Source organism: Neophocaena asiaeorientalis, unplaced genomic scaffold (assembly GCF_003031525.2).
Source record: "Neophocaena asiaeorientalis asiaeorientalis breed wild unplaced genomic scaffold, Neophocaena_asiaeorientalis_V1.1 scaffold291, whole genome shotgun sequence".
In the NCBI taxonomy this organism is placed as follows: domain Eukaryota; kingdom Metazoa; phylum Chordata; class Mammalia; order Artiodactyla; family Phocoenidae; genus Neophocaena; species Neophocaena asiaeorientalis.
In genome coordinates this window covers 1,046,738-1,073,022 of record NW_020172735.1, presented here as the reverse complement: position 1 = coordinate 1,073,022, position 26,285 = coordinate 1,046,738, and the positions used below count along the sequence as shown (strand labels likewise).

The 26,285-nt window shown below is 36.5% G+C and overlaps 1 protein-coding gene across 1 annotated transcript in view; it reads right to left on the bottom strand.

The window, feature by feature from the left end:
• The window catches only part of PLD5 (phospholipase D family member 5), a 266,832-nt gene that overhangs the window by 156,758 nt on the left and 83,789 nt on the right, over positions 1 to 26,285 (bottom strand). The window contains exon 3 of the mRNA XM_024740486.1: positions 22,063 to 22,174. Within this exon, the coding sequence (XP_024596254.1) occupies positions 22,063 to 22,174 (112 nt within the window). The remainder of the gene's footprint in view (positions 1 to 22,062; positions 22,175 to 26,285) is intronic.

Below are 26,285 nucleotides of genomic sequence, written 5' to 3'. Positions count from 1 at the left end.
TCCTCAATTCGGCTGCCTTAGTAGAATTTGTCAGGATTAAAAGGAAGATATTACACGAGAGCTTTGCTCTGAAGAAGAGGGACAAGATTCTTCCTGGTTGGTTTCAGCTTTCTGAGGCAACTAAGAGATTTATGGGAGTGGTGGAGGCAGAGTCCTAATACTGTGCAGTGCTCCCATAGGGAAACCCACTCATTAATTAAAACACTTGAGCATCCGGGGATCATGTATAAGAATTGGCCATTCAGTGATCTGAGCACCCATGGTGGTCTTAGACCAGGGGAACCAAGCTACATAAGAGGGCTGAAATGACTCTAGGGTGATGCCTAGAGGAGTTAAGCTCACAAGCAGCCCACTGGCCCATCATACAATTTCATTAGTAAATTTTATCCCTGAAAAATTCAACTTTAGAATGGAAAATAGAGAAGTGAGGGACATTGAAAAGCCAGCCTCTTAACACCCCAGACAGTTTTATGTACCTACAAAACTTATACTTGCAAGTACCTACATAATTGGGAATTAAAGGAAAAACCTGCCCTTAAAGTAGCCAAAATGGGCTCTTTTATTGAATACACAGTTATTAGAGAAAGCTAGCTTGAAAAAAAAATCTTTTCAGAATTCTGAAATTGAGGGAACAAGTCCTTCTAGGAGAACTTGATTTTCTCTCCCTGTGCCTTGAGACCAGCGCTCTCAGGAATACTTATCTTATCTAGACCATCTCTAATTCCTGAGACTGAGGGAAAAAAATGGAAAGAGGACTTTTATATTTAACTTATTCCAACTGTTATAAACTAGTGAGTTTTATATTATAATACCTGATTCATGACTAAGTTTAGAAAATGCAGCTATGAGATCTCTGGTTGTGTCTGTCTATATGTCTATGCATTATATATGTCTTTAACTTTGGATGGTATTATCAAATTTGTAATTTGTAAATAAGGTCTACTTAATTGGCTTAAAGGAAATCAAATGCTTATATAAATTCTCAGAAATATAAAAGGAAACTGGCCAGAATGAATTTCAGGTTCACATGAACTAGGAATTCAGTATTAAATTAATACCCTGTATTAAAGTCAGTTTGCTGATTTAATTAATATAGATGTGTCTTGAGAGTCAACATTAATTATAACACCTTTATTGGACCTAGGTTTAATACAAATCAAATAAGATCTTATATTTGTTGCAAATTTGTCAGCAAGAAAAATAACTTGGTATGATGAAATTTTTTTATAACTAAATCAAATGTAAATGAGATAAGAGCTTTTGTGTGCACTCTTTAGGAATAATTATTTTAGGAATGTCTACTTAAGAATAATCTCTGCAGATATTTGGTAACTTGAAATTTTAGAGTTGTGTGAAATTAAGTTAAATAATGGAAGTTTATTGAGTAGCTAAGTCATTCCAGAATAAAGTAAGATACTGAAACATTAATTACTGAACACTGGCGTCCTTTTACAGAAAAAAACTAAAGGTATTTAGCACTATTAATAAAATTGTTTGGTGCTGCACTGAGATATTTTCTATACAAAAGCACATGTTTTTAGAAATTATTGTTGGTGTTTATGTTTGCCAACCTACAGAATGCTAACGTAAAAGTTAATAATTGATTACTTCTTAGTTTTCACTAGATATTAAGGTTTTTAAGTGTTGAGGATTCTAACTTAAATATGTAATTAAAGCTACTAGAAATAAGGGAAACATTTCAGTATACAGCAGGAAAGTAGGATGTGTGTTTTCAGTAAAACAAGGTATGAGGAATGGAATTGCATTTTGTTAAGGGAAAATAAAGTAATTTTTGTCCTAGAGCTGATTGTTTTTAGATGGAAAAATAAGGGACAAACTAAAATGAATACAGAAAGTGACAGAGGATGGTGAAAAAGAAACCCTGAGAAAAGAGTTTTGTGTACAGTTGGGATTGGCTAAGTTTAGAATAAATTTAGTTGGGTAAATGAATTTTAAAAGTAAGCTGATGCAAAACTTGAATTTAGTTTTTCTGTCTGTTAAGAGGACATGATTTCTTGAAATATTGAGCTGCCTTTGATAACAGATTTTTAGTTTCATTACCTTTTAAGTGATCGGTGCTGTATTTGCCTTTGAAATCTTTTATTGTCACCTTGGTTAAGTGAATAAGTACTGTTTCACAGTGAGCTATGATCCTATTTGACCAAGTGTTTTAAAACCTTTTTGATATTTTTTGAAAAACTTCCCATATTAAATTCTAATGAAGTTCCTTTGACCTCTAGCTAACTTTGGGATGCTTCAGAGGCTCCCTGACACATCCCAAAGAGAGATATTAAACTAAGTCCATTTGGTATGTGAAATTACATGGGAAGTATTGTCAAATGAGTAATATATCTTTTTTTTTGTAGGTTATGTGATTCAATATATATATATACATATTTAACATCTTTATTGGAGTATAATTGCTTTACAATGTTGTGTTGGTTTCTACTGTATAACAAAGTGAATCAGCTATATGTATACATATATCCCCATATCTCTTCCCTCTTGCATCTCCCTCCCTTCCACCCTCCCTATCCCACCCCTCTAGGTGGTCACAAAGCACTGAGCTGATCTCCCTGTGCTATGCAGCTGCTTCCCACTAGCTATCTATTTTACACTTGGTAGTATATATATGTCAATGCTACTCTCTCACTTTGTCCTAGCTTACCCTTCCCCCTCCCCGTGTCCTCAAGTCCATTCTCTATATCTTCTTAGGTTATATTGCATGGGTAAATGTTATTAATACAGCTATTCTAGAAATTATATGGAATTCCTAAAAATCTGATATGTCCTGGTAAAATGTTATCAGTCATAATTCTAGTTAGTATCTTAAACTGTTGTACATTGCAGCAGTAACCAAGTTTCTTTGTCAACTGCATTATAATCAGGTCTTTAACTGTGCCTTCTTAAGTTTTTTGTCATTCATAGTTATGAAAAAATGAAAAACATGTTTTCTCTTCAGGAAGATTTAAGGAAGGACTTTTTCACAAATACAGCTTTCTGATAACTTTCGTATCACACTGCTGAGCTGGGTAAGAAATTAAAGAATTCTAATGGGAAACCTGATGGTTTCATAATACTGTTAACAAAAAAGGATTAGTTATATAGGACAGAGTGAACTGGTGAAAATGGTTATAATTTTTGTGGTTTCTGTCTGAAATATTACTGGCTTCTAATCTGTATTTTCCAGATATAAGGAAACTCTTCCCCTCAGCTAATTATGACTTAAAACAATTTGGTAAATTATACATTTGTAAGCAGAACTGAAACATTTATCTTTTCTCTCTACCCAATCCCTCCAGAGATTGGAAACTTTTAGGTTCCCAGAGGTTTCCAGGTTCCTAATTTATCAGATAAATTAGGAATCTCAGGTGCAGGAATCTCAAGGTGCAGGAATCTCAAGGTATTTTGGGGATCTTGAAAAGGGAGGAAAGGAGTTCAGGGTGGAGATCAGGAATGAGGCTCTCTGTGCTCTGGGACAAACCGGCAGAACAGACCTTCAGATAGCTATTTTCATGAGAAGATTTTAGAAGCCCAAATTCTTGCATCTTCTCATATCTAGAAAAGCTATAAAATCATTAACAGTGATATTTGCTCCTAGTGACTAGCAGCAAACCTCTGCCAAAATGTGTGCCTGACTGCATGTACCCCCTTCACTAAAATCATATATAATACTGACCCTCCCCCAACTCTTTTGGAGCAGTTCCTCACAGCTATCTGAGATGCTGTCCCTGGGTTATAGCTCTCATTTTGCCCCAAATAAAACTTAACTGACAACCCTCACATTGTGCATTTTTTCAGTTGATACTATAGTTACTTTGCATATACCCTTTCCTCCAGAGGAACCGTAATTTATTAGTTTCCTTAATAATTTTAAAATACCATGTATCTCTACACTCCCTGAAGCCCTTTTCCAAAAGAGATGAAAAATAGTAAAAAACTATGAGCAGGGTAGTCAAACATTAATACTCAACTTTGTGTTGAGAAGGAAATCACTTAATGCTTCTGCCTGAATGTGGGTTAATTAGCCTTATGGAATAAATGAAGAACTCAGAACACCCCAGCAAACCATACATGCTCTTCCGAGTCCCTACCCTATCTTCCAGCTGGGTAAATGACCAAATAGAAAAGAACATTCAAAATAGTGTTCCCACCTCTGATTTCCACAGGAGCTTATTAAAGGAACAGAAATGCAAATCAAAGGAGCTTGAATTATATCAATCCTTCAAATGCCATTTTCACTATTTTCTATCAGAAGAAAGGTACCATGTAAATTTCAATGAAAGTTAGCATTTATATTTTCAAAATGCTTTTACCATCATTTACTAGTTAGCATAACATTTGAGAACTATCATAAGCTTTAAATACAGGGAAATTCCTTTTTTAGTATAGTTCCAGGAGTACAGAGAAAGTCATCCCCTCACCACCTGGCAGGTTTTAATCATGTGATACAAAATTGTCAGCCCTTCTAAATCTTCTGATTTTAAATTTAGCAACTTGACACATTGCCTAGTACTTTCCACAGAAAACTAGAATACTCAATGTTACAAAAATCAAGACTCAATCTGAAATCTGGAAAATCTTAAAGCTGCTATATGTGATGCCTCACACACCCAAAGCATGTGTTGTTTATTCAACAAACATTTATTTATTGCCTACATGTGTCAGGCATCAAGTCTCTGTCTTTTCTTTATTGAGATTAAAGTCTAGAAGTAAAAACATTGCATTACAGTGTGGTGAATGTTAGGAGAGTGGGAAGTCCTGGGGGCTAATGAAAGAGGGGGCATGGCTCAGGTTGAAGGGATGTGGGAGAGGCCTCCTGAAGGAACCCAGATGAGGGGCTTCTCTTCTAAGCTGCCATGTGAGTTACAGACTGTCTTTTTTTTAAAAAACTAAGTCAGTCTCTCACCTGTGTTATTATTTACTTAATTATATTTAAATCAAATTTTGAGTCATTTTTTTAACTTAGCTTTGCCTTAAGCATTAATATCCATAAAATAATGAGTCTGATGTGCTAGTTATTTTATCCTAACACACATTAAAAGAGTATATTAAAAAAATCCATGAGGACCTAAAATTAACTAACATAATACCATCAATGGCATATGAGCCCTATGTCGGCACACGTTACTAGGTGATGGTCAGCACTGACAAATGTTGAGCAATGAAGGGGCAGGGGGATTTTTGGGAGCATCATTCTGTTAAATTGATTAAACAAGGAGGCCATTTGACCAAGGTGGCTTTACTGCTGCGGTGGCTACGTAAGCAAACAAAAACCCAAGACTGTAAATGCCTAATGGTTATGAAATCAAGATGGTAAGGACCACCAATCACAAACAGCCAACCAGACTTTAAGCCATAATCAACCAAATAATGTCCTTTCTTTGCTTCTGTACTTTCTCTCTTGTCTTCCCCCTGGCTCCTGCTGGCAGAACGCTCCTACCACTGCCAGTTTGGTGCTGCTCATTTCCAACTGATTTTTGCTCAGTAAACTCTCAAAATGTTTAATATGCCTCAGTTGATCTTTTAATAACTTGTATGGTGAATGATATACAGTAAGAATGGGGGCAGGAAAAACTGTTAGAATGTCATTAACAACCTTTTAACAGAGAAATGATAAGTTAAAGTGGTAATTGTAGAGAGAGAAAAGGGAACAGTTTCCAGAGATGTAAGTTTGTATACCTGTGAGAATTTCACACGGATTTGATTTTCGAGGGTAGGGGGAAAAAACAGTTAAAGATAAATCTAGGTTCCTTTTTGGGGCCAGTGGAAGGAAGGATGGTTGTGCCATTTATTGAGATACAATATAAAGGAAAAAGCATATTGAGATCAGGGCAGGGGTGTTGCATTGATTTCATTTGGTACAAGTTGACTTTGAAGTATTTCAAGAATAACCAAGCTGAAATGTTAAGTTTGTAGTTGAATATTGAAAATGGGGCTTAGGAGAAATAATGAGTGGGCTATCAACATACAGGTGATGAATGAAGCCACAAATATAGAAGCAATCAATACAGGAGGAAAATGGAAATTGAAGGGAAGGGAAAGAAAGGGAAGAGGATAAGAAAGAGAAGAGAAGAGGCCAAAATTTAAGGATAAGATAGAGTATTCAATGTCAGCAAAAGAGACTGAGAAGGAATAGCCAGACAGAGGAGAGAAAAGTAGAGTGAATAGTGTCACGAAAACCAAGGGATTAGACAGTTCCAAGGGAAAGAAAAGAGTAGCACGCAGTGTTCACAGCTGCAGATGGGTCATAGAATGTAAGGTCTAACATGGCCCCACAGAGTGTAATAGCCTGAAGTCCCTTGTGACTTTGACAAGGTAGTTTCAGTGGAGCTGGTGCAGAAGCCAGACTGCTGTACTCTGAGGACTGCATAGGGTGGGGACGAGAAACTGGGGACAGCATGCAGAAGCTTGAACGTGGAGAAAAGGGAAGAAGAGAGGAGAAACAGCAGGCAGAGGGGTCTGGGGTGGATGTTATTGAGTTCTTGTTTTTTATTTGCCCCCAGTTAACTTGAGCATATTTATATGCCAAGAGGTAGAGAAGCACTTAAAAGGCAGAATGTAACTATAAAGGCAAGAGAGAGGGAAAACTGATAGAATGAAATCCCTGAGAACGTGGGACCAGATGCCATTTGGTAGGGTTAATATTAGAAGACAAAGATCCCCCTCTTCGGACACTGAAGGAAAGGAGGTGAAGATGGGCATGAATACAGGTACGTTTACTGGCCCAGAGTATTGTGTTGGGAGATCCCCAATTTGGCAGCCTCCAGTTTACTTGCTTGCTGGGATTAATAAGAAAAAGATTTGGGGGCTTCCCTGGTGGTGCAGTGGTTGAGAATCTGCCTGCTAAAGCAGGGGATACGGGTTCGAGCCCTGGTCTGGGAGGATCCCACATGCCACGGAGCAACTGGGCCCGTGAGCCACAACTACTGACCCTGCGTGTCTGAAGCCTGTGCTCTGCAACAAGAGAGGCACGCACACCGCGATGAAGAGTGGCCCCCGCTTGCCACAACTAGAGAAAGCCCACGCACAGAAACGAAGACCCAACACAGCAAAAATAAATAAATAAACTGCTGTTGTCATAAATACACAATCCGCCTATGTCATGAGACTCAGAATATTTAGAAAATTAACTTTGGGGCAGAGCAAAATTCACAAGAGTTCCGTACACATACTTTGCCAACATAATTAAAAAAAAAAGAAAGAAAAAGAAAAAGATTTGGTTAGAGGACTTGAGAGGAGCTGCGAATATATGGAATAACTTGCTGTGGTTGAGAGAGGAGAAAGTTAGCAGAATTACTAAGGCATGAGGAAGGGCTGGGAGAAAAGTAATTTCAAAAAAAGTTAAAACATGGTAGGAAAGAAGGGGGGCACATAATAACAGTTCATGCTGAGCAGAATGCTGGAAACAACAGAAATGGAGCTTTACATCTTAACTCACACTACTTTTCATAGTGTTGATTTTAAAAGCAGGACCTGGATATTATCATACTAAATGAAGTAAGTCGTACAGAGAAAGACAAATATCATATGATATCGCTTATATGCAGAATCTAAAAAATGATGCAAATGAACTTATTTACAAAACAGAAACAGACTCACAGACTTTGAGAACAAACTTATGGTTACCAGGAGAGAAGGGCTGTGGGGGAGGGATACATTGGGAGTTTGGGATTGACATTATCACACTGCTATATTTAAAATAGATAGCCAACAAGGACCTACTGTATAGCACAGGGAATGCTGTTCAATATTCTGTAATAACCTAAATGGGAAAAGAATTTGAAAAAGAACAGATACATGTATATGTATAACTGAATCACTTTGCTGTAACCTGAAACTAACACAACACTGTTAATCACCCATGCTCCAATATAAAATTAAAAAAATTTTAAAAAGCAGGTGTATTTAGGATGTCAAAATTGAAAACAGACACAAAGTCACAGAAGTAAAAGATATCATTCACTAATGCATGCAATGGCTATTCTCTATGCAGCTACTTCAAGCACAGCAGGCACTGCTCAAAGTCAGTGAGTAGCAGACCAAAGAGGAAAACCTGTGTCTCGGTTTCCTTCAGAGCACAGACACATCAATGGCTAGAAATGATGGTCATAGGGTCCCTAGGATTCATGAGGCTTTCAGGAACATTTTAATTTATTCTTTTAGTTATAGTTATATAAATTCCTGTACTCTTTTCACCTCTGAAAGGATCTTCTCCAAATTCTAGTACCTCTTGAATAGAAATGCATAAAGTCATCACTAGATTGAATAGATAAAATCTTACTTTTGTAATATTACAAGGCTGAATAGGCATATAATTTCCGTTAAAAATGCCATGTCTGCCAAAGTTCTTACGTATTAGAGATAAAAATAAAACTTCTAGCACAAGATTTTATATTTTTAGAGCAAGCGTATGACTGATACAACTATATTATACATGTCAGATGATCCCTTCTGAAAGTTTAAACACATCAAATTGCAACCTATTTGAGTAGATTGAAAAGAGACTAAAAATACACATTGGGTGGCATTGGTGTCACCAGCTGGAAAATTCCTATTACAAACTGAAGCCAGCTAGAGTTATTGCACAGGCATAAAGGCAAATGAATCAGCCTCATTCCCAATGATGATTTGTACCATGTGATAAGAACCAGGTCTTCCTTTCATTAGAAAATCATAGGGCTGGGAGTGTACTTTAGGGGAAAAAATGAATTCTGTCTGGACTAAGGGGAGCTGACAGGTCAAACACAAAAATAACCCACCTGGGTAAGAGACAGAGGCTATAATGGATGTCATTTATTAACTGTTTATTATGATGCTTTTATCTAATTTATTTCTCATAGCCCTCAAAGAGTTAATATTATCCCCATTTTACTTAAAGAGACATTGAGGTTCAGAATTTGCCTAACGTTAAATAACACAGTAAATGACAAGTCCAGATTTCTAACACAAGTCTATATGACACCAAAGTACAAGCTCCTAAATGCTATGCTAATTACTATGCTAATTATTATTAAAGAGTAATGTGTCCAAAGAAGCCCCTGCCTTGCTGGTATTCTGTAAAGGAAGGTAGAAGACAGATTCCTTCCAATGAATTTTGACTGCTGTGAATAAAACAAAGGCACCATTCTTCACGCACTCAAGCATAAGCCAAAGTGGCATTCACTTTGAGAAGGTGTGAAATGAAAGCAGAATCTGATGGAAAGCACACCCGGGTGACAGCAAGGGCATCTTGACTTTTGTCTCAGCTATTACCAGAGCACCTTAATCTGCTCTTCTACCAAAAGGACCCCACACTCAAGGTATTCACTAGGACAGTCCTTCACCTTGACAACAAAAGACCTTATGAAATGTTCAGGTTTCTTAACAATGGCAACCTCTCAAAGGGCGGAAATGAAAGCCAGAATAATATAAAGTTTTCTATGGTGAAGTTCCTAAAATACACTTGTTAATGTTACCTGAAATTAACACATATAACCATATCTACGTGTACAATTAGGCTCTGGAATAATTATAAACCAGTAAAACCTAAGTAAGAAAACCTCAGCAAGCATAAAAATCTCAAATTATGCTACACTTATTTGCAGCAAGCAGTTAAAAGATCACCTTGTAAAACTTCCAAGTTGGAAACAGGGGCAGCTTGTATTAATTTTAAAATTTACAAATGCCCCTATTCTCATATTTAGGCATATATATTCCTTTTAGGTTTTGTTAAAACTAATCCATGAACGTAAGAATAGAAACATGGATTATCAATGATGAATGAGTATAGCTTTCTTGAATTCAAATAACCAATGGCAAGAATCACATTTAGAATGTGACAGAATGAACTTAGCATCTCCTCCTCCTTTTTTAATAATGTGGCTAAAAGAAAATCTGAACATAATAATTAAAAAATAGCGGTATTATCAAAAGAATGAAACTGGACTCCTATCTTAACACCACTCACAAAAATTAACTCAAAATATATTAAAGACTTAAATGTAAGATCTGCAACTGTCAAATTCTATGGAGAAAACACAGAGAAAAAAGTCACCTTGACATCAGTCTGGGCAATGATTTTTTGGATATGACACCAAAAGCCAGGCAACAAAAACAAAAATAAACAAGTGGGTCAGCATCAAACTAAAAAGCTTCCTTTTGCAAAGGAAACAATCAACAAAATGGAAAGGCAACCTACAGAATGGGAGAGAATATTTACGAACCATATATCCAATAAGGGGTTAATATCTAAAATACATAAATAAGAAACTCACACAACTCAGTTAAAAAAAAAAAAAACACAAATAACCTAACTAAAAAAATAGGCAAAAGACCTGAATAGACATTTTTCCAACGAAGACATACAAATTGTCAACAGGTACCTGAAAAGGTGCTCAACATTACTAATCATGAGGGAAATGCAGATCAAAACGACAAAAAGATGTCACTTCACACGTTAGGATGGCTTTTATAAAAAAGCCAAGAGGTAAGTGTTAGTGAGAATGTAGAGAAAAGGGAACCCTTATGTACTGTTGGTTGGAATGTAAATTGGTGCAACCACTGTGGAAAACAGTATGGAGATTACTAAAAATAAATTTAAAATAGAGCTACCATATGATTCAGCAGTCCCACTTCTGGGTACATAACCAAAAGAAACAAAAATCAATATCTTGAAGAGATATCTGCACTCCCATGTTCTTTGCAGCATTATTCACAATAGCAAAGATATCAGATCAAACCTAAGAGTCTGTCGATGGATGACTGGATAAAGAAGATGTGTGCATACACACATACACACACAAACACACAATGGAATATATTATTCAGCCATGAGCAATAAGGAAATCCTGCCATTTGTAACAACATGGATGAATCTAGAGGACATTATTCTAACTGAAATAAGCCAGAGCGAGAAAGACAAATACTATGTTGTCTCGCTTAACTCTGGAATCTAAAAAAAAATTAAAAAGTCAAATTCATAGACACAGAGAGTAGAATGATAGGTACCAGGGACTGGGCAGGTGGTTGTGTTTGGGAGAGATAGGGCAATGGTGGTCAAAGGGTACAAACCTTCAGTTATAAGATGAGTAAGTTCTAAAGCAGGTGGCATAACCCTCCTAGAATTCAGACAATGCTACAAAGCTACAGGAATCAAAATGGCGAGGTACTGGCACAAAACAGACATATGGATCAATGGAACAGAATAGAGAGCTCAGAAATAAACCCACACACCTACGGTCAATTAATCTTCAACAAAGGAGGCAAGTATATACAACGGGAAAAAGTCTCTTCAGCAAGTGATGTTGGGAAATTTGGAGAAATGCAAATAAATTAATGAAGCTAGAACACATCCTCACACCATACACAAAAATAAACTCAAAAAAGTAAAGCAAAAATAAACAAATGGGACCTAATCAAACTTACAAGCTTTTGCACAGCAAAGGAGACCATAAACAAAATGAAAAGACAACCCTCAGAATGGGAGAAAATATTTGCAAACGATGTGACTCACAAGGGCTTAATTTTCAAAATATACAAAGAGCTCATAAAACTCAATAACGACAACAACAAAAAAAACAGAGCCCAATCAAAAAATGAGCAGAAGACCTAAATAGACATTTCTCCAAAGAAGAAACACAGATGGCCAATGAAAAGATGCTCAACATCACTAATTATAAGAGAATTCAAATCAAAACTACAATGAGGTACCACCTCACACCAGTCAGAATGGCCATCATTAAAAAGTCTACAAATAACAAATGCTAGAGAGGGTGTGGAGCAAAGGGAAGTCTCGTACACTGTTGGTGAGAATGTAAGTGGGTGCAGCCACTGTGGAAAACAGTATGGAGGTTCCTCAGAAAACTAAAAATAGAATTACCACATGATCCAGCAATCCCACTCCTGGGCACATACCCAGACAAAACTATAATTCAAAAAATACGTGAACCCCTATGTTCATAGCAGCACTATTCACAATAGCCAAGACATGAAAACAACCTAAACATCCATCAACAGATGAATGGATAAAGAAGATGTGGTGATATATACAATGGAGTACTTCTCAGCCATAAAAAAAAGAATGAAACAATGCCATTTGCAGCAACATGGATGCAACTAGAGATTATCATACTAAGTGAATTCAGAAAGAGAAAGACAAATACCATATCACTTATATGTGGAATCTAAAATACTACACAAATGACCCTATCTACGAAACAGAAACATACTCACAGTCATAGAGGACAGACTTTTGGTTGCCAAGTTGGAGGGGGGCAGGGGAGGGATGAATTGGGAGGTTGCAGTTAGCAGATGTAAGCTATTATATATAGAATGGTTAAATAACAAGGTCCTACTGTAGAGCACAGGGAGCTATATTCAATATCCTATGATAAACCATAGTGGAAAAGAATATAAAAAAAGAATGTATATATATATATATATATATATACATATATATATATATATATATATGTATAACTGGATCACTTTTCTGTACAGCAGAAATTAATACCACATTATAAATCAACTATACTTTAATTAAAAAAAATAAGATGAGTAAGTTCTGTAGATCTAATGTACAACAGACTACAGTTACTAATACTGTATTGCACACTTAAAATTTGCTAAGAGAATAGATCTTAAACATTCTCACAACAAAAAAGAAAAAAAAGTAACTCTGTAAGGTGTTGGATGTTTTAATTAACCTGAATGTGTAATCATTTCACAGCATCAATGTATATCAAATCATTACACTGTACCATTCAAATATATACAATTTTATTTGTTGACTATATCTTAAAAAAGCTGAAGGAAAAAAAAATAGCTTTCACTGACAAATAGAAATGTTTGCATATTTCTTCTCCATAGGTCAAGCTCTGCATTGTGAAGTATTCTATGAGCACGTTGATGAATAATGAGAAATTGGTACTACTTGTACAATATTTACAATGTGCAGATTGCATTCCTATGAGATACCTTCTCAATAGCTAGCATTTGTGGCATTAGAAAAATAGTATCACCAAGATGCAGCTCTATCAACTATTAAACTATTCTGTAGTAATCTTTTTTCTAAAATTTTTAGCAGATAATTGGAAATTAAAATCAGGCATTAAGGGATAACGTTTAATTTCAAAACTGTTTGCCCTTCTGATGTGAAACAACCTCTACATTTTACATGTTTATAAACCTGAAATCAAAGTATTTTTTCTTTGTTAAAACCATGTTCTCTTTATCAAGCAATATTTTAGAGTTATATCAGAGTAGTTACTATGTAAAGCTTGCTGATCCCCAAATCTGAACCATTTTGAAAAGTATAAATGATATATTTAATACACATAATTGCTAATTTTCACCTCCTGTTTTACAACAGGTTATTAAACAACCATGGAGAAATAAAATATAATTAATTATTTATTTTAAAAATAGAGTTATTAAGAAAAATGAAAGTGCAATAGTCATTTCAAATATTAAAATTCTGACTTAAATGAATAAGATTTAGGCACAAGGAAATGCCAATTAAATATTTACTGTTTGTTCAATGCTTTGTGGGGAGGAAGCCAAAATGAGCTGAAGATGCCCAAAGAGTATGCATTAGGATCCTGTTGCTATTGTTTATTCACCAACATGGGGTAAGGCTATGTCTAATTAGTTCACCTGCTTGGCATAAGGTGTTAATGAGGGAAAGTTGGGGTCAGTTTTACTCAGAGCACAGACTGTTTGAGCCAGTTACGCAGTGAGTCTATGACTTTATTTACAAAGGTAGCAGATGAGGGAATGTGGAGGGCTGAGGGCTATCAGAGTGGCTGAGAGTCCTCTCAAAGGGCATACTTCGTATTCCCTTCACAAAGAATAAGAGAAATGAAACAATGTGGATGAAAAGATTGAGAAATCTAGAAGTTTAATTTTTAAATCTCACACAGAAGATTGGAAGGTTATTTATGTATCTAGTATCTATCTATCATCTAAAGAAGCCAAAGAGGAAAGAAAATTCCAAACATATTAACCTTCTGGCTAAACAAAACAAAAGCCCATAAAATAGTTCTGTTATGAGCTCCTCAGAGATGTTGCAAGCGTCTATAGGCAGCATAGTTTAAGCTCTAGGTTTCATCATCCAAGGTTTGCACACTCAGGAAAGAAGGCAGTGGGAGGAAAAGACATGTTTGATTCTAACAAACTGAAAGCTTGAAACACTAGCTGAACCAGGGCTGGGGTAAGACTCCGAAGCCTAGCGTGAGCCTGACATCAGAAAAGACAGGCGTGGTAAGGGGGTGCCCCAAGCTCTAGGATGAACTTCTTTCTGTTGTTGTATAACTGGGCTGGTCATCAGCAATGAGGAAAATCAAAACAGCATTTAGTGACAATTTAACCTACGAGTTAAAGTTGTTATTTATATGGGCAATTTCTTAGCAGATGTCAGTAGGAAAAATCACCCCAGCCTTTGCAGGTCCTTTTACTTTTACCAAGTGTTTTCTATTCCTCTGCTTTTCAAAATCAAGCTTTCATGACTACCTCTTCGCTTGTCATGTGGGTTGCAATTTGATCATGCTGTATATCTAGAACTATGATTCCTGGTATCTTCTATGTTGACCTCAGGAGACTGTCTCTTCTCCAGTGTATTTCAGGTTTCTGATTTCATTATATTGTTTTCCTATAGAACCTTCATATAAAAAACTGATTTGCGGGGGCTTCCCTGGTGGCGCAGTGGTTGAGAGTCCACCTGCCGATGCAGGGGGACACAGGTTTGTGCCCCAGTCCGGGAAGATCCCACATGCTGCAGAGCGGCTGGGCCCGTGAGCTATGGCCGCTGAGCCTGCGCGTCCGGAGCCTGTGCTGCGCTACGGGAGAGGCCACGACAGTGAGAGGCCCGCGTACCGCAAAAAATACCCAAAAAACAAAACAACTGATTTGCATAACCTCTTTCCTATTTCAGGTAATACAGCAGGGTTTTTCTTGTTTGTTTGTTTTGATAGGAACACTTCCTGTCATTGGATGCTCTAGCCATGAAGAGTTCTGTTGAAGACATCCTTGTTTCCTAACAACCAGTCCAGCTTGGATTTTCTGAATTTCTACTTACTGAGTATGCTCACTGCACTACAAAGAAGCCCCATTACAAGAGGTTTGGTTTAGAATCTACCTCCTTCGGTGTGGTATTAGGAGAGTTCGAGTTTAACTTAATTATTAAAGGGTTTCTAAGTTGAATTTTCTAATTTATTGTTGAATTCTAAAGTAACCCTCATTACTGTACTGCCACTGATTCTGAAACAGTTTTCACATTTTAACATCTTTGACATTGGGATGCATCTTATGATTGTTTTAGGTGGGGTGGCAGTTGTGACAGAGTTGTCACTTCATAGTCTTGGTTGTTATTCCTGGTGGCATGACAGGGGCCCCAAAAGTTTACCAATATTCAGTCAACAAACCACTTAAGAGCCTTTTGAGGAAGGAGTATGAGGCCTGCTTACTGTCAGAATATCTTCCTTTGAGTAAGCTTTGAAAACAAGCAGAATGAACATCTACTTAGAAAAAGAGACATTAGTAGAGAATCTGTTTCTTAAAGTTACAGAGTAATAAACATCAATGCTTTTTATGGTGCAGAGATGATAGTGAGTACAAAATATGGGCATCAATGACCCAGACACAGAAAGTGATTCAGAAAAACTGGACTCTGTGTAGATGTTTCAAGAATTCCTTGATCAGTTTATTTCACTTATATCAGTCTTCTCTACCAAACTGAATTCTCTGAAATCAGGAGAGGGCTCAGGCATTATCAATTAAAGATAGAAAATTAGTCAATTTTCTATCTTTAACGTCCAGCTTGCTCACATGTGTCAGATATTCAAGGAATGGTTGTTGAATAAATAATGAATGAACAATGGAAGAAAAAAATGGTAAGAGCAACTAGGGAAAGGAGAGGAAGTCTAAAGGAAAATATTAAGGGTAAGGCTTATAAGGGATGTTGAAGGATGAAAAGGAGCTTGAGGGAGGGTATTTCAGGCACAGGCAAAAGCATGTTTTAGGAAACAGCCCTGAAAATGTACATGTGTTTAGCAAATCACAACTAGTTTTCACGTACTTGGAAAATAAACAAGAATGGTAAGAATGAAACTGAAAAGGGAGATTTCAGATCCTGAATGGTTTCAAATTTTTTTTTTTTTTTTCTTTTTTAAAGAAGTGTAGACTTTATTTCTAGGTCACTGATTCTAATCTTTTATGCCTTTAATTTCACTAGTCATTTTATTAAAGAATTATGTGATAACGAACAAGTAAAAGCCTGTCTTTTTCCTAAAACAAAATTATTTTCTGACTTTATTTTTAATATTTGGTAGACTACTGGCAAATATTTTAATCATATATATAAAGTACACTGAATTGCTATGGTTTTGAAAGACAAACAAAAAATGATTCTTCCTAATTATAAATTTCATTGCAACAAAGCTATAAAATACAAAGTAGGCAGGGGGAGATGAATGGGTGGAGCACAGATGATTTTTAAGGCAGTGAGAATACCCTGTATGATATTACAGTGGTGGATATATGTCATTATACATTTGTCCACATTCATAGAATATATAACACCAAGATTGAACCCTAAGGTAAACTGGATTTGGGGTGATCATGATGTGTCAATAGAGGTTCATCCTTGGTAAAAAATATACTGTTGGGAAAGTGATGTTGATAATGCAGGAGGCAATGCATGTGTGGGTTAGGCAGTACACAGGAAATCTCTGTACATTCCTCTTAATTTTGTTGTAAACCTAAAACTCCTCTAAAAACAGGCTTCAAATATACAGTAGTATTGTTGAGCAATAATATTTTGCTTATGACTAAAAGACACAGCCAAAAATAAAAATTTTACTAATAGTATAAATTTTCAGTAATATTGCTGTGATGTTACAAGTATCAGGTTTGATGAAAAATGGGACATCAAAGGCATTTGCTGGGAGGCATGAGCAGGGAGAACAGGACTTAAGAGATATGTCACAGTTACTTCCTGGCAAGCTAAATGTTGGTAGCAGATGGCATACCCCACTTGAAGGTGACTATGGAGAAAGAAACAGAGGATTCCAATGACAATACTACACCTTATTTAGCTTGTCTTTGAGGCCTACCAGTTAGGATTATGCATTAGGCAATGAGAAGCCACTTTACATATACTCCACTTTTGGCTATGATGAAGTAGCTTTTAGACTGACTCTGGCCAAGACAACTTTAAGAGCTGATGAAATACAGAAACAAAACTGAAAAGTTATATAATGGCATCACATTAACAGGCCTAAAGATTTATAAAGTAAATTTATTTCTACAAATAAAAATGTATAAAGTAATTTTCCACAAATTTCAAATGTTTGAAATCATACAGAGTATATTCTTCTGACCATAGTGAAGATAACAAAAAGATAAATAGAACAATCTTTCAAATGTTTAGAGATCAAGGATTACAATTCTAAATAAACCATGGTTCAAAGTAGCAATTAAAGTAGAAATTAGAAACCTTTTTGAACTGAAAAATACTTTAGTAATTTATGTCATATTAAAAACTTGAGAGATGTAGCTAAAACAGTAGTAAGAGGCCTTGCCATGTTTATAGAGTAGAAGACTCAATACTGTCAATGTCAATTCTCCCGAAGTTTATCTAAAGAGTCAACATAATTCTAACAAAAATTTTAGCATTTTTGTGACAAACTGATTCCAAATTTTATTTTTAAATCTGAAGGGCCAAGAATAACTAACACGGTTTTAAAGATGAAAAACAAAGATGAAAAAATTACACCACCTGATTTAACATGTATTATAAAGCCACAGTAATTAAACAATGTGGTATTTGTCCTAAGATAGTTAAGTAGACCAACTGGAATGTAATACATAGTGAATATAGAAATGGACCCAAACACATAGTCACCCAATTTTCAACAAGGATGCCTCTGAAATGCAGTGAAGAAAAAAATTTGTTTTTAGTAAACAGCTTTCCATATAAATAAAAACTGATCTTCATCCCTGCTTCATCTCATACATAAAAAGTAAGTCCAGATCTAAACAGACTTAACTCTGAAAGGTAAAACAATACAGCATTTAGAACACAACAGATGAGGATATCTTTATGACTTTGTGATGACAAATATTTTTTATACAGGATGCAATGAGCACCAACAATAAAGGAGTACTTAATAAACTGGATTTCATTAAAATTAAGACCTTCTATTTATCTAAAGACACCATTAGAAGAGTGGAAAAACAAGCTTCAAATGGGAGAAGATAATTGAAATACATATAGCCAAAAAAGGATTCAAATCCAGCCTATTAATCAAGAATAGGCCAATAAAAAAACAAAAATAAAATAACAATGGGAACAATACTTGAATAGGCACTTCAACAAAGAAGATACAGAAATGGTCAATAAGTATATGAGAAGATGCTCAACATCATCAGTCATCAGGGAAAAAAAAATTAAAGTCCCGTCATGATACATATCCATCAGGATGGCTAAAATAAAAAAGACAAAGAATGCCAGATTTGTGAGACTATGGAGCAAATGAAACTTTCATGTGTTGTCTGCGGTGGTGTAAACTGGTATAACCACTTTGGAAGCTGACTGGCAATGTCTATTGAAGTTGAACATACATAGCCTGTGATGTCGGCAATTCCACTCCTAGTAAATATCCAAAGAAATGAGTATAAACAGGCACCAAAAAGACATACAAGAATGGTCATAGCACCATATTATTTACAATAACAAAAAAGTGGGAAAAATCCAAATGTCCATCATCAGTAGAATACATAAATTATATTTACATGATGGAATACCATATAAAAATGTAAAAGAGCAAACTACTTTTATACACAACGTATATGGATCTTATAAAATTGAGCAAAAGAATCCAGATATGAAAGAGTATGTACTTAATAAGTCTATTTATATAAAATTCAAAAAAAGCACAAATATAATCTATAATGGCAGAAGTTGAAATAGTGGTCAGCTCTGCAGAAGATACTGACTTCAAAGGGTAATGAAAACGTTTCCTGAGACATTTGCAATGCTGTACATCATGATCTGTGAAGGGATTATACGGAAGTGTTTACTTCATAGAAATTCCTAGAGCTATACACTTAATACTGTGTTCTTTGTTGCAGGTATGATATTTCTCAGCTAAAACGTGTATATAACACTCGGGCATACTCATACACCCGATTTAGGTGGGGATGTGAGCTGATAATAGTCATGTTGTGGAGGATCCCTTTGGTAGCTGCATGGAGATCAGACGGTGGGAGGGTGAGAAGATCAGAAGTTGGGAAGAGAGAAAGTAGCTGTGGCTAGGTCTGGGCAAGGTATTAAATACCTGCACTAGGGCAGGTGTAGCTGAGAAGGGACTGTAATATCTAGGAGAGAGACTCAGGGGCAGATCCTATAGAATCTGGCCCGTTAGATGTGAAGAATGAGAATGTGGAGTGAGTGAGCGGTTGGAAATTCAGGTAAAGGAAGCTGCTGTTGGAGCTACTGAGCGAGGGGAAGGGGTATGCAGGTTAACATGCTGCCTATCAGATGCTATTGGGGGATACAAGTGGAGATGGTGAGCCAGTGAAATTAGGAAAACTGATCAGTGAAACTCTGAATTTACAGGGAGACTTGTCTAGAATGAAATCCCTGCCGGGGTTTAAGGACTTCAAGGAGGTTGGGTTTCAAAAGCACCCCGCCTTCCAGCCACAGGGTGAGACCTTGGAGGATTATCTTCTGGCTTCTGAGTCAAGGAGTGGGGAGCATGTAGCACAGTGAACAACCTGCAATCTCACCCCACCCATGGAGGGCTCTGTGGCCTTGGGCCACCTCACATCTCCAGCCCACTGTGCCTTCGCTGGGCCAGTGTCTGCACTAAATCTTTACCATTTCCCGGGGAAGCCTCACTCTTGTTCTTTTTCACAATAAATTTGATTAACTTCTAAACTCAGTAACTCCTTCACAGCTGAAGTAGCTCATGGCTAGTCTCACACTTATCTGTTTTTTTGTGGACTATTTCTGGACAAACCTTCCTGGAACTTTACCAAAAGACTAGGGACTCTCCCTAAAGAAATTTAAAGATAACCCCAAAGCAAAGGATTCCAACACAGATTTAAAACGGATTCGTAAAAATATCAATTTTTCTTAAATGCACTGTGAGTATATACTATGTCTCTGCCACAGGGTGAGAGTAGAGAAATACAAAAACTGCATTTTAAAGATGCATATATATTACACCTATGTGCATGAATAAAAGCCAGATAGGCTCACTCTAGGTACATAGGGAATAGCTGTGAGAACCCTGGGTCCTGTTTATTGTTCTCCCATTGTGAAGGAAAACCATTTTCTTATTTTGATAAGAACTCCTATTAGACATTAACAAAGCCTAAGCTGTAGTGACATATGCATATACTTGTGAAATGCAAACACTTCTTTTTGTGTAAGAAGCACTGACTATAATGAAATTTTAATTCATAGTTCACAATAGAAATGTAAGCAAGGGCTTTATCTATAAATTCATTAATTGCTATTCCCTGTCTAAAGTAGCCAAATACTCAGCAGCAATTGAAAAAGGCTGTCATACCCCCAGTACTGCCTAGTTTTAACTTTTGGTTGAGTTTATAAGGTTTAGAATGGCTACGGCAAGGAACAGAACTATGGGTGTACAGTCAAGAAGCAACTGAAGTCTCAGGCTATATCCCTCTCTTCCTAACTCATCTGCTTTTTACCCTTCTGGGGTAATCAAACCCCAAGGATATGCAAGTAGCTTCCATGAGAAAAATCATCTGCAAATACAGGCAAATACAGGCACTCAGAGTTTAGCCTAGAGTAATCCACTCCTAAATATGTGTCAGATAACAAATTTTCAGATAGAAATTCAATTTACAGTGGGAACCCAATTTCATATTTTTTAAACAGTCTAAGTATTCATACATTTCGAATCCATGTTGGTTGTATCTGTCAATCCACTGAACTAGGTATTCTCTAGTTTTTCAAGTATATTGTGCTGTGCTCAAGTAGCAGGGTGACGCTTTCAGACCTAGCAATAACTCATATAAGTTTTCTTTATTTTCCCATGCATAGAAAATAGAATGTGCATGGTGGTAAGCCCATATGCCTGGCCAAGCTTTTGTCTTCTCTATGTTATTTTCTTTTCATAGGCTTTATCACTTTCCATTTTTCTTCTGCAGAAGGAAAGGCCACTTGGGCTCACTTACTTGCCTCATAGTCTGTTCCATTTTTTAGAAAGTATTTTATTTTCACTTACTGATGTAGGGAAGATGACAAGCAAAAATGCCCAACATGTTTAAACAGCACACATGTGAGAGGTAGTATCATCAGGTGAAATACTGACACTCACTGGGGCCAACACCTTGTCCTCTCCCAGGGACACCGAGCATCTTGAACATTTTCACTGGCTCACACCTGCCAATTTCTTTCATAGGCTTACAGTTTGGATAGTAAATTCAGGGTGAAATTTTTTGATAAATCAGTAAAAACTGTTTGTGAGAGTTCAGTTAGTAAAGATACAGCAAAATTAAGAAATTTATTTTATAATTATCCTCAGTGTTCAGGGATTGTGAGACAAATTGCAAAGTGGCCATACAAATGATGATCTCCTGTGGAATTGTCTTAAAAGTTGTGAATTAGGCAGTGTTTCATAGACTCCTACATCTGACTATATTATTTCAAAGAATATATGTAGCATGAGGAGAATTTCCATTTGATGGTCAAGAGAAAAGCAGAAATCCAATGTTTGTTCTGATAAGAAGCGGCTCTTCTCTCTAATCACATCACTGAAGTGTTCAGAGAGGGAAAGATTTTTCTTTCCAGTTAATTATCATCTAATGGCTAGGAAATTATTTTGCATAAGCTAATATGCAACAACACTATTTTAAAAATCCCAGTAGAATTAACTAATTAGTTCTCTCATTTAAAGGCTTTAATCAAGCTGTTCTTCCAAGGAGAAATAAGAAGTGCACTAAGTCAAGTGGGTTGATTATAAAGAAATCATGTACTGCTCTATGTAGAATTAAAGGTACCGGAACAGAACACCCAGAGGTAGAGTACCATGTCAACCTTGGCCTTACCCTTTGATTTCAAGGCTTCTAATACCTTTGAATCAGCTGTTACATCACTCACTAGCTTGATTTCAACATTTTGAGAAGTCAGTTGGAGCAACTTTTCGAAAAGACGTTGACCCTAGAAAAAATATTCAGAACCAAAGTCAGAAAACCTAAAAGTACGCTATTTTAAATAGGAATAAATAAACATTGAAAATTAAAACTATTCATTCAAATTTTAAAAGGTAAGCACTTCAGCCCTTGGCAGCACTTCGTAAATTCAAAAGAGTTTATGGAAATAGAGTAGCAGTAGGAACACAGATTACATTGTTTTTTTGAGTATTGTGCAATTCAACAATTATTGCAATAGTCATTTCAATGCTACGATGCAAATCTACTCTTCTTTTACTTTTTCATGAACTCAAATTATCTACACGTGAAGAGGCAGAGAATATTAAACAGTTGTGATTGGACCCAGAAAGACCTGGATTCCAGCTGGTTTTCCAATTTACAAACTCCGTTTCTTAATCTCATTAATTTCCAGTTTCTTCTTCAGTAAAAGATAGATAATATTAGTATTTACTTTAAAAGGTTTTTGTGAGGATTAAGAGATAGTAGTAGGTAAGAATCCTTTAAGTGTTAGCCATTATGGGGGGAATCATGACTACTTATCAGGGATTTGCCTAAATTCGCCTGCTTGTTTAAAACGTATTTTACTGAATTCAACATATGGTCTGCCTAGAAATCTATAATTATTAGCCCAGCCTAAAAATAACTGAAAAAAATAAAAAGTAAAGGCTTTCCTTATAAGATTTTCACAAACATAATTTTTACAGTAAAAATTTTTTTTTAATCTCAGGGACACTCTGAATAGTGGTAGGTCCATAGCTATTATATCATCTTAGGTGAGTGGACTGCAACATTATCCTTTTTATTTTCTCTTGTGTGTTTTCATAGACTCCTCATTATCATAAGAGGAAACTGGTCTTCTTTTATTGGTTCTTCAGAATGTTGTTATTCAGCCACAAACTCAAATGCCTTCGGAGGCTAAACAGGCAATAAGGCTTTGGTATTAATGGCCCCAAGTGGCAGAGTCTTATCTTACTTTGATAAGAATAGATTATTGATAATGATCATGTAGAAAGAATTTGAAGACTGAAAAGAGAAAATGGATGAAATGTAGATGTACAGCAGTGATTCCTGCAATTCAGCCTTAGAAAAGAAAGAAGCCAAAGATCAAAACCCTAAAGCTTTGGAATATTAAGGAGGAGGGAGCTGGTATGCCAGTGCTAGGGCGACAGCTGACAGCAGGGAGAAGCGTCTGGCATAATCCAGCCATGCTCCTGCCTAGAGCTGGTGCAGTATAGCCTAAGCTCCATAATCCTTGGAAGTTAGAGAAAAGAGGAGTTGCACCCCATGTCAGGCATGGAGGCTTCCTTTTTGTCTAACTAAGTGTGCTGATAAAGGTTGCCCAAAGTAGAACTCACCAAAAGTGACCAAATTACTTTGCATGCAAAACATGGAGGCAGCCTCCCCACAAAGCAGGTATTCCTATGAGGTACGTAGAATGAGTGCATCAGGCCGTTGCAAATTACTTTTTTAATAAAGAGGTGAGAGGGAAGAGGGAGGGAGAGAGAAAGAGAGATATGAAGAGATAGAGGGAGAAGGATAAGGAAAAAAACAGCTGCTGATTTGCTGACTTCAGGGTCTACATAAATTTCAAATTTACTATGGAGAAATGAGGGCTTGGCAGTGAGAGGCTCAAACGCTGGATGTGAGGGAAGATGCACTTGGTGGGGCTTTGTGGATTTTCCTGCAGAGCTGCCACCAACACAACCTCCTCCCTGTGAGCTTTGTCACTCTGCCGAGTTGTGCACTATGCTCTTGCCACACACCCTTGAAGGTTTGGTGACGCCTACATAGCCCAGATTTCTAGAGCCCAGACTCATGGTCATCTCACAGCCACATAAATTGTTTGTATTTGTCACTTTCACAAAGGGAAAGGGCATATGTACTTTGTGTGTTATGTAAGTCCCCATAGTTAGTGAGCCAGTATTTTTAAAGACTTTCTTTTTTTCTTTTTTTTTTTTTGATGTGGACCATTTTTAAAGTCTTTATTGAACTTGTTACAATATTGCTTCTGCTTTATGTTTTGCTTTTTTGGCTGCAACGCATGTGAGATCTTAGCTCTCGGACCAGGGATCAAAACCATACCCCCTGCATTGGAAGGCAAAGTCTTAACCACTGGACCGCCAGGGAAGTCTCGAGCCAGTATTTTTAAACAAATGCTTTTATTTTTGCTCTTAGTTAACAATAAATTTAGCACAAATGAAACATAAGAGATCTTCTAACCTATCTGTACTTCTGGCTCTGAGCCTTAAATTTATTCTCACTGTGTTATTTTTGTGAGATTTAAAATGAAGACCAGAACTATCAAACATGAATGAAAATAGAAACTCCAAAAGCTACAGATAGTAGCAGACTGTCATTAAATAAAGCTTATTTTTACTTCAATATGTGCTGATTACTTACACCAAGGAGTCTTAAAAATTTTAAATATAGTGCTCACTGTAATGAACTTGTGCTGGGGTAGAATTTCTGTACTTGGGCTTGAGGCAGAACTTCTATTAAATTTCCCCTGTTTTCAGTGTCTTACCTCCCAGTCCACCCATTTTTGCTAGGACATTCAAAATGTAATTACTTCAAAGGTATGAAACACTTATTCTATGCTGAGATCTGCAGTAAGGCCCACTGCTCTCTGAGTTAAATTTACTCATCATGTTTTCGTAAAGGAATAACAAAAGCCCCTTGGCTTTTAAACATCAGCAGTTTAAAGACTTGCTCTTTCTGGTGAGAAACATTAGCTAACATTTTAAACTTAAATAAATCATCTTGAAGTTAGCTAGTGGCTCAGGCACATTGACCTACTTTAAGCCATTTTTTTCCAATGTCTGCAAAAACCTTATGATAGACAGTACAATCCTGGACAGAGAGCTGTACCGCAAGGAAAGAGATCCAGCTCAGCCCCTTTGTGACTCTGAAGAGGCTGCTTAACCCAAGAGAGTAGGGGTTATAAATACTGCCTATTTCTGTTGACCCAAAACAACTCATAGGCAGGATGAAATGCCACAATAAAATGTGAAGGGGAAAAACAAAAATACCAAAGAGAAATCAGAAGATAGTCCTCTGATAGGACTAAAAAAAAAAAGTCCTCTGGCTGGACTAAAACTCTACGATTTTAGAGCTAAATTAGAAGAGTAATTAAAGAACACTGTTTTGAGGCCCAAATTAGTGGCCCAAAGACCAAATGGAGGAAATATCTCAAAGCACAAACATGCATGCACACACACATACACAAAAGTATAAAGGTGACGAGGGGAGAAAAGGGTGATCGATAAATTGAAGATATATAACATGTGGCTAATAGGTGTATTAGAAGAGAAAAAGAGACAAAAAGAATACGTTTGCAAATAACAGAAGAAAAAAGTATCCAACTTGAGGAAAGACATAGATTTACATGTTGAAAAGATAACTGAAGATGGAGGCAAATGTAATGTGGAAAGTCACATCTAGGCACATTCTGTAGAACTAATCAACACCAAGGAGAGAGAGGAATTCTTACAAACTCCCAGCCCAAAACAGAACAAAACAAAAAGGTACCTATCAAGGAAAATGGATCAGACTGGCGTGGAGCTAACCATCAGCAACACTAAACCAGCACTTGGTGGTGACAGACCGTGGAAGAAAAAGAGTGAAGCCCAGGAGTGCTTTACCCAGTCAAGGATTTTACCTGCCAGCGGGAAAGAAAAAAATATTTGCAGATATATACAGGTTTAGAGACTGTATTACCTACATAACCCATATGAGGAACATATTCAATGAAGGGCTCTAACTAAACAGTAAATAACACTAAAAGCCATCAAGGAGGATGAAGGAAAGAAGAAATAATTGGTTATCAATGTGATATGAATATGTGTTTGATGTACTTGCTAGGACACTTTATAAGGGAAGGCCTACTAAGAATCTATTACATGCATTCCCAGTGCTATTACCCTAAAGGGACTGAAAATTGATTCTTTCCGGTGTGAGTGTAGAGATATGTGTGTAGATGAAAGTTACTCTTTTTTATCAATAAAACATAGATATACAAACAGTAAATATGCAATATATCTGTGGTATTAAAATTTCATGGTGGCGGCAGGATTAGGAAAAAATGTCTAAAAATTTCCCAAGTAAGGTGATAATGAAAA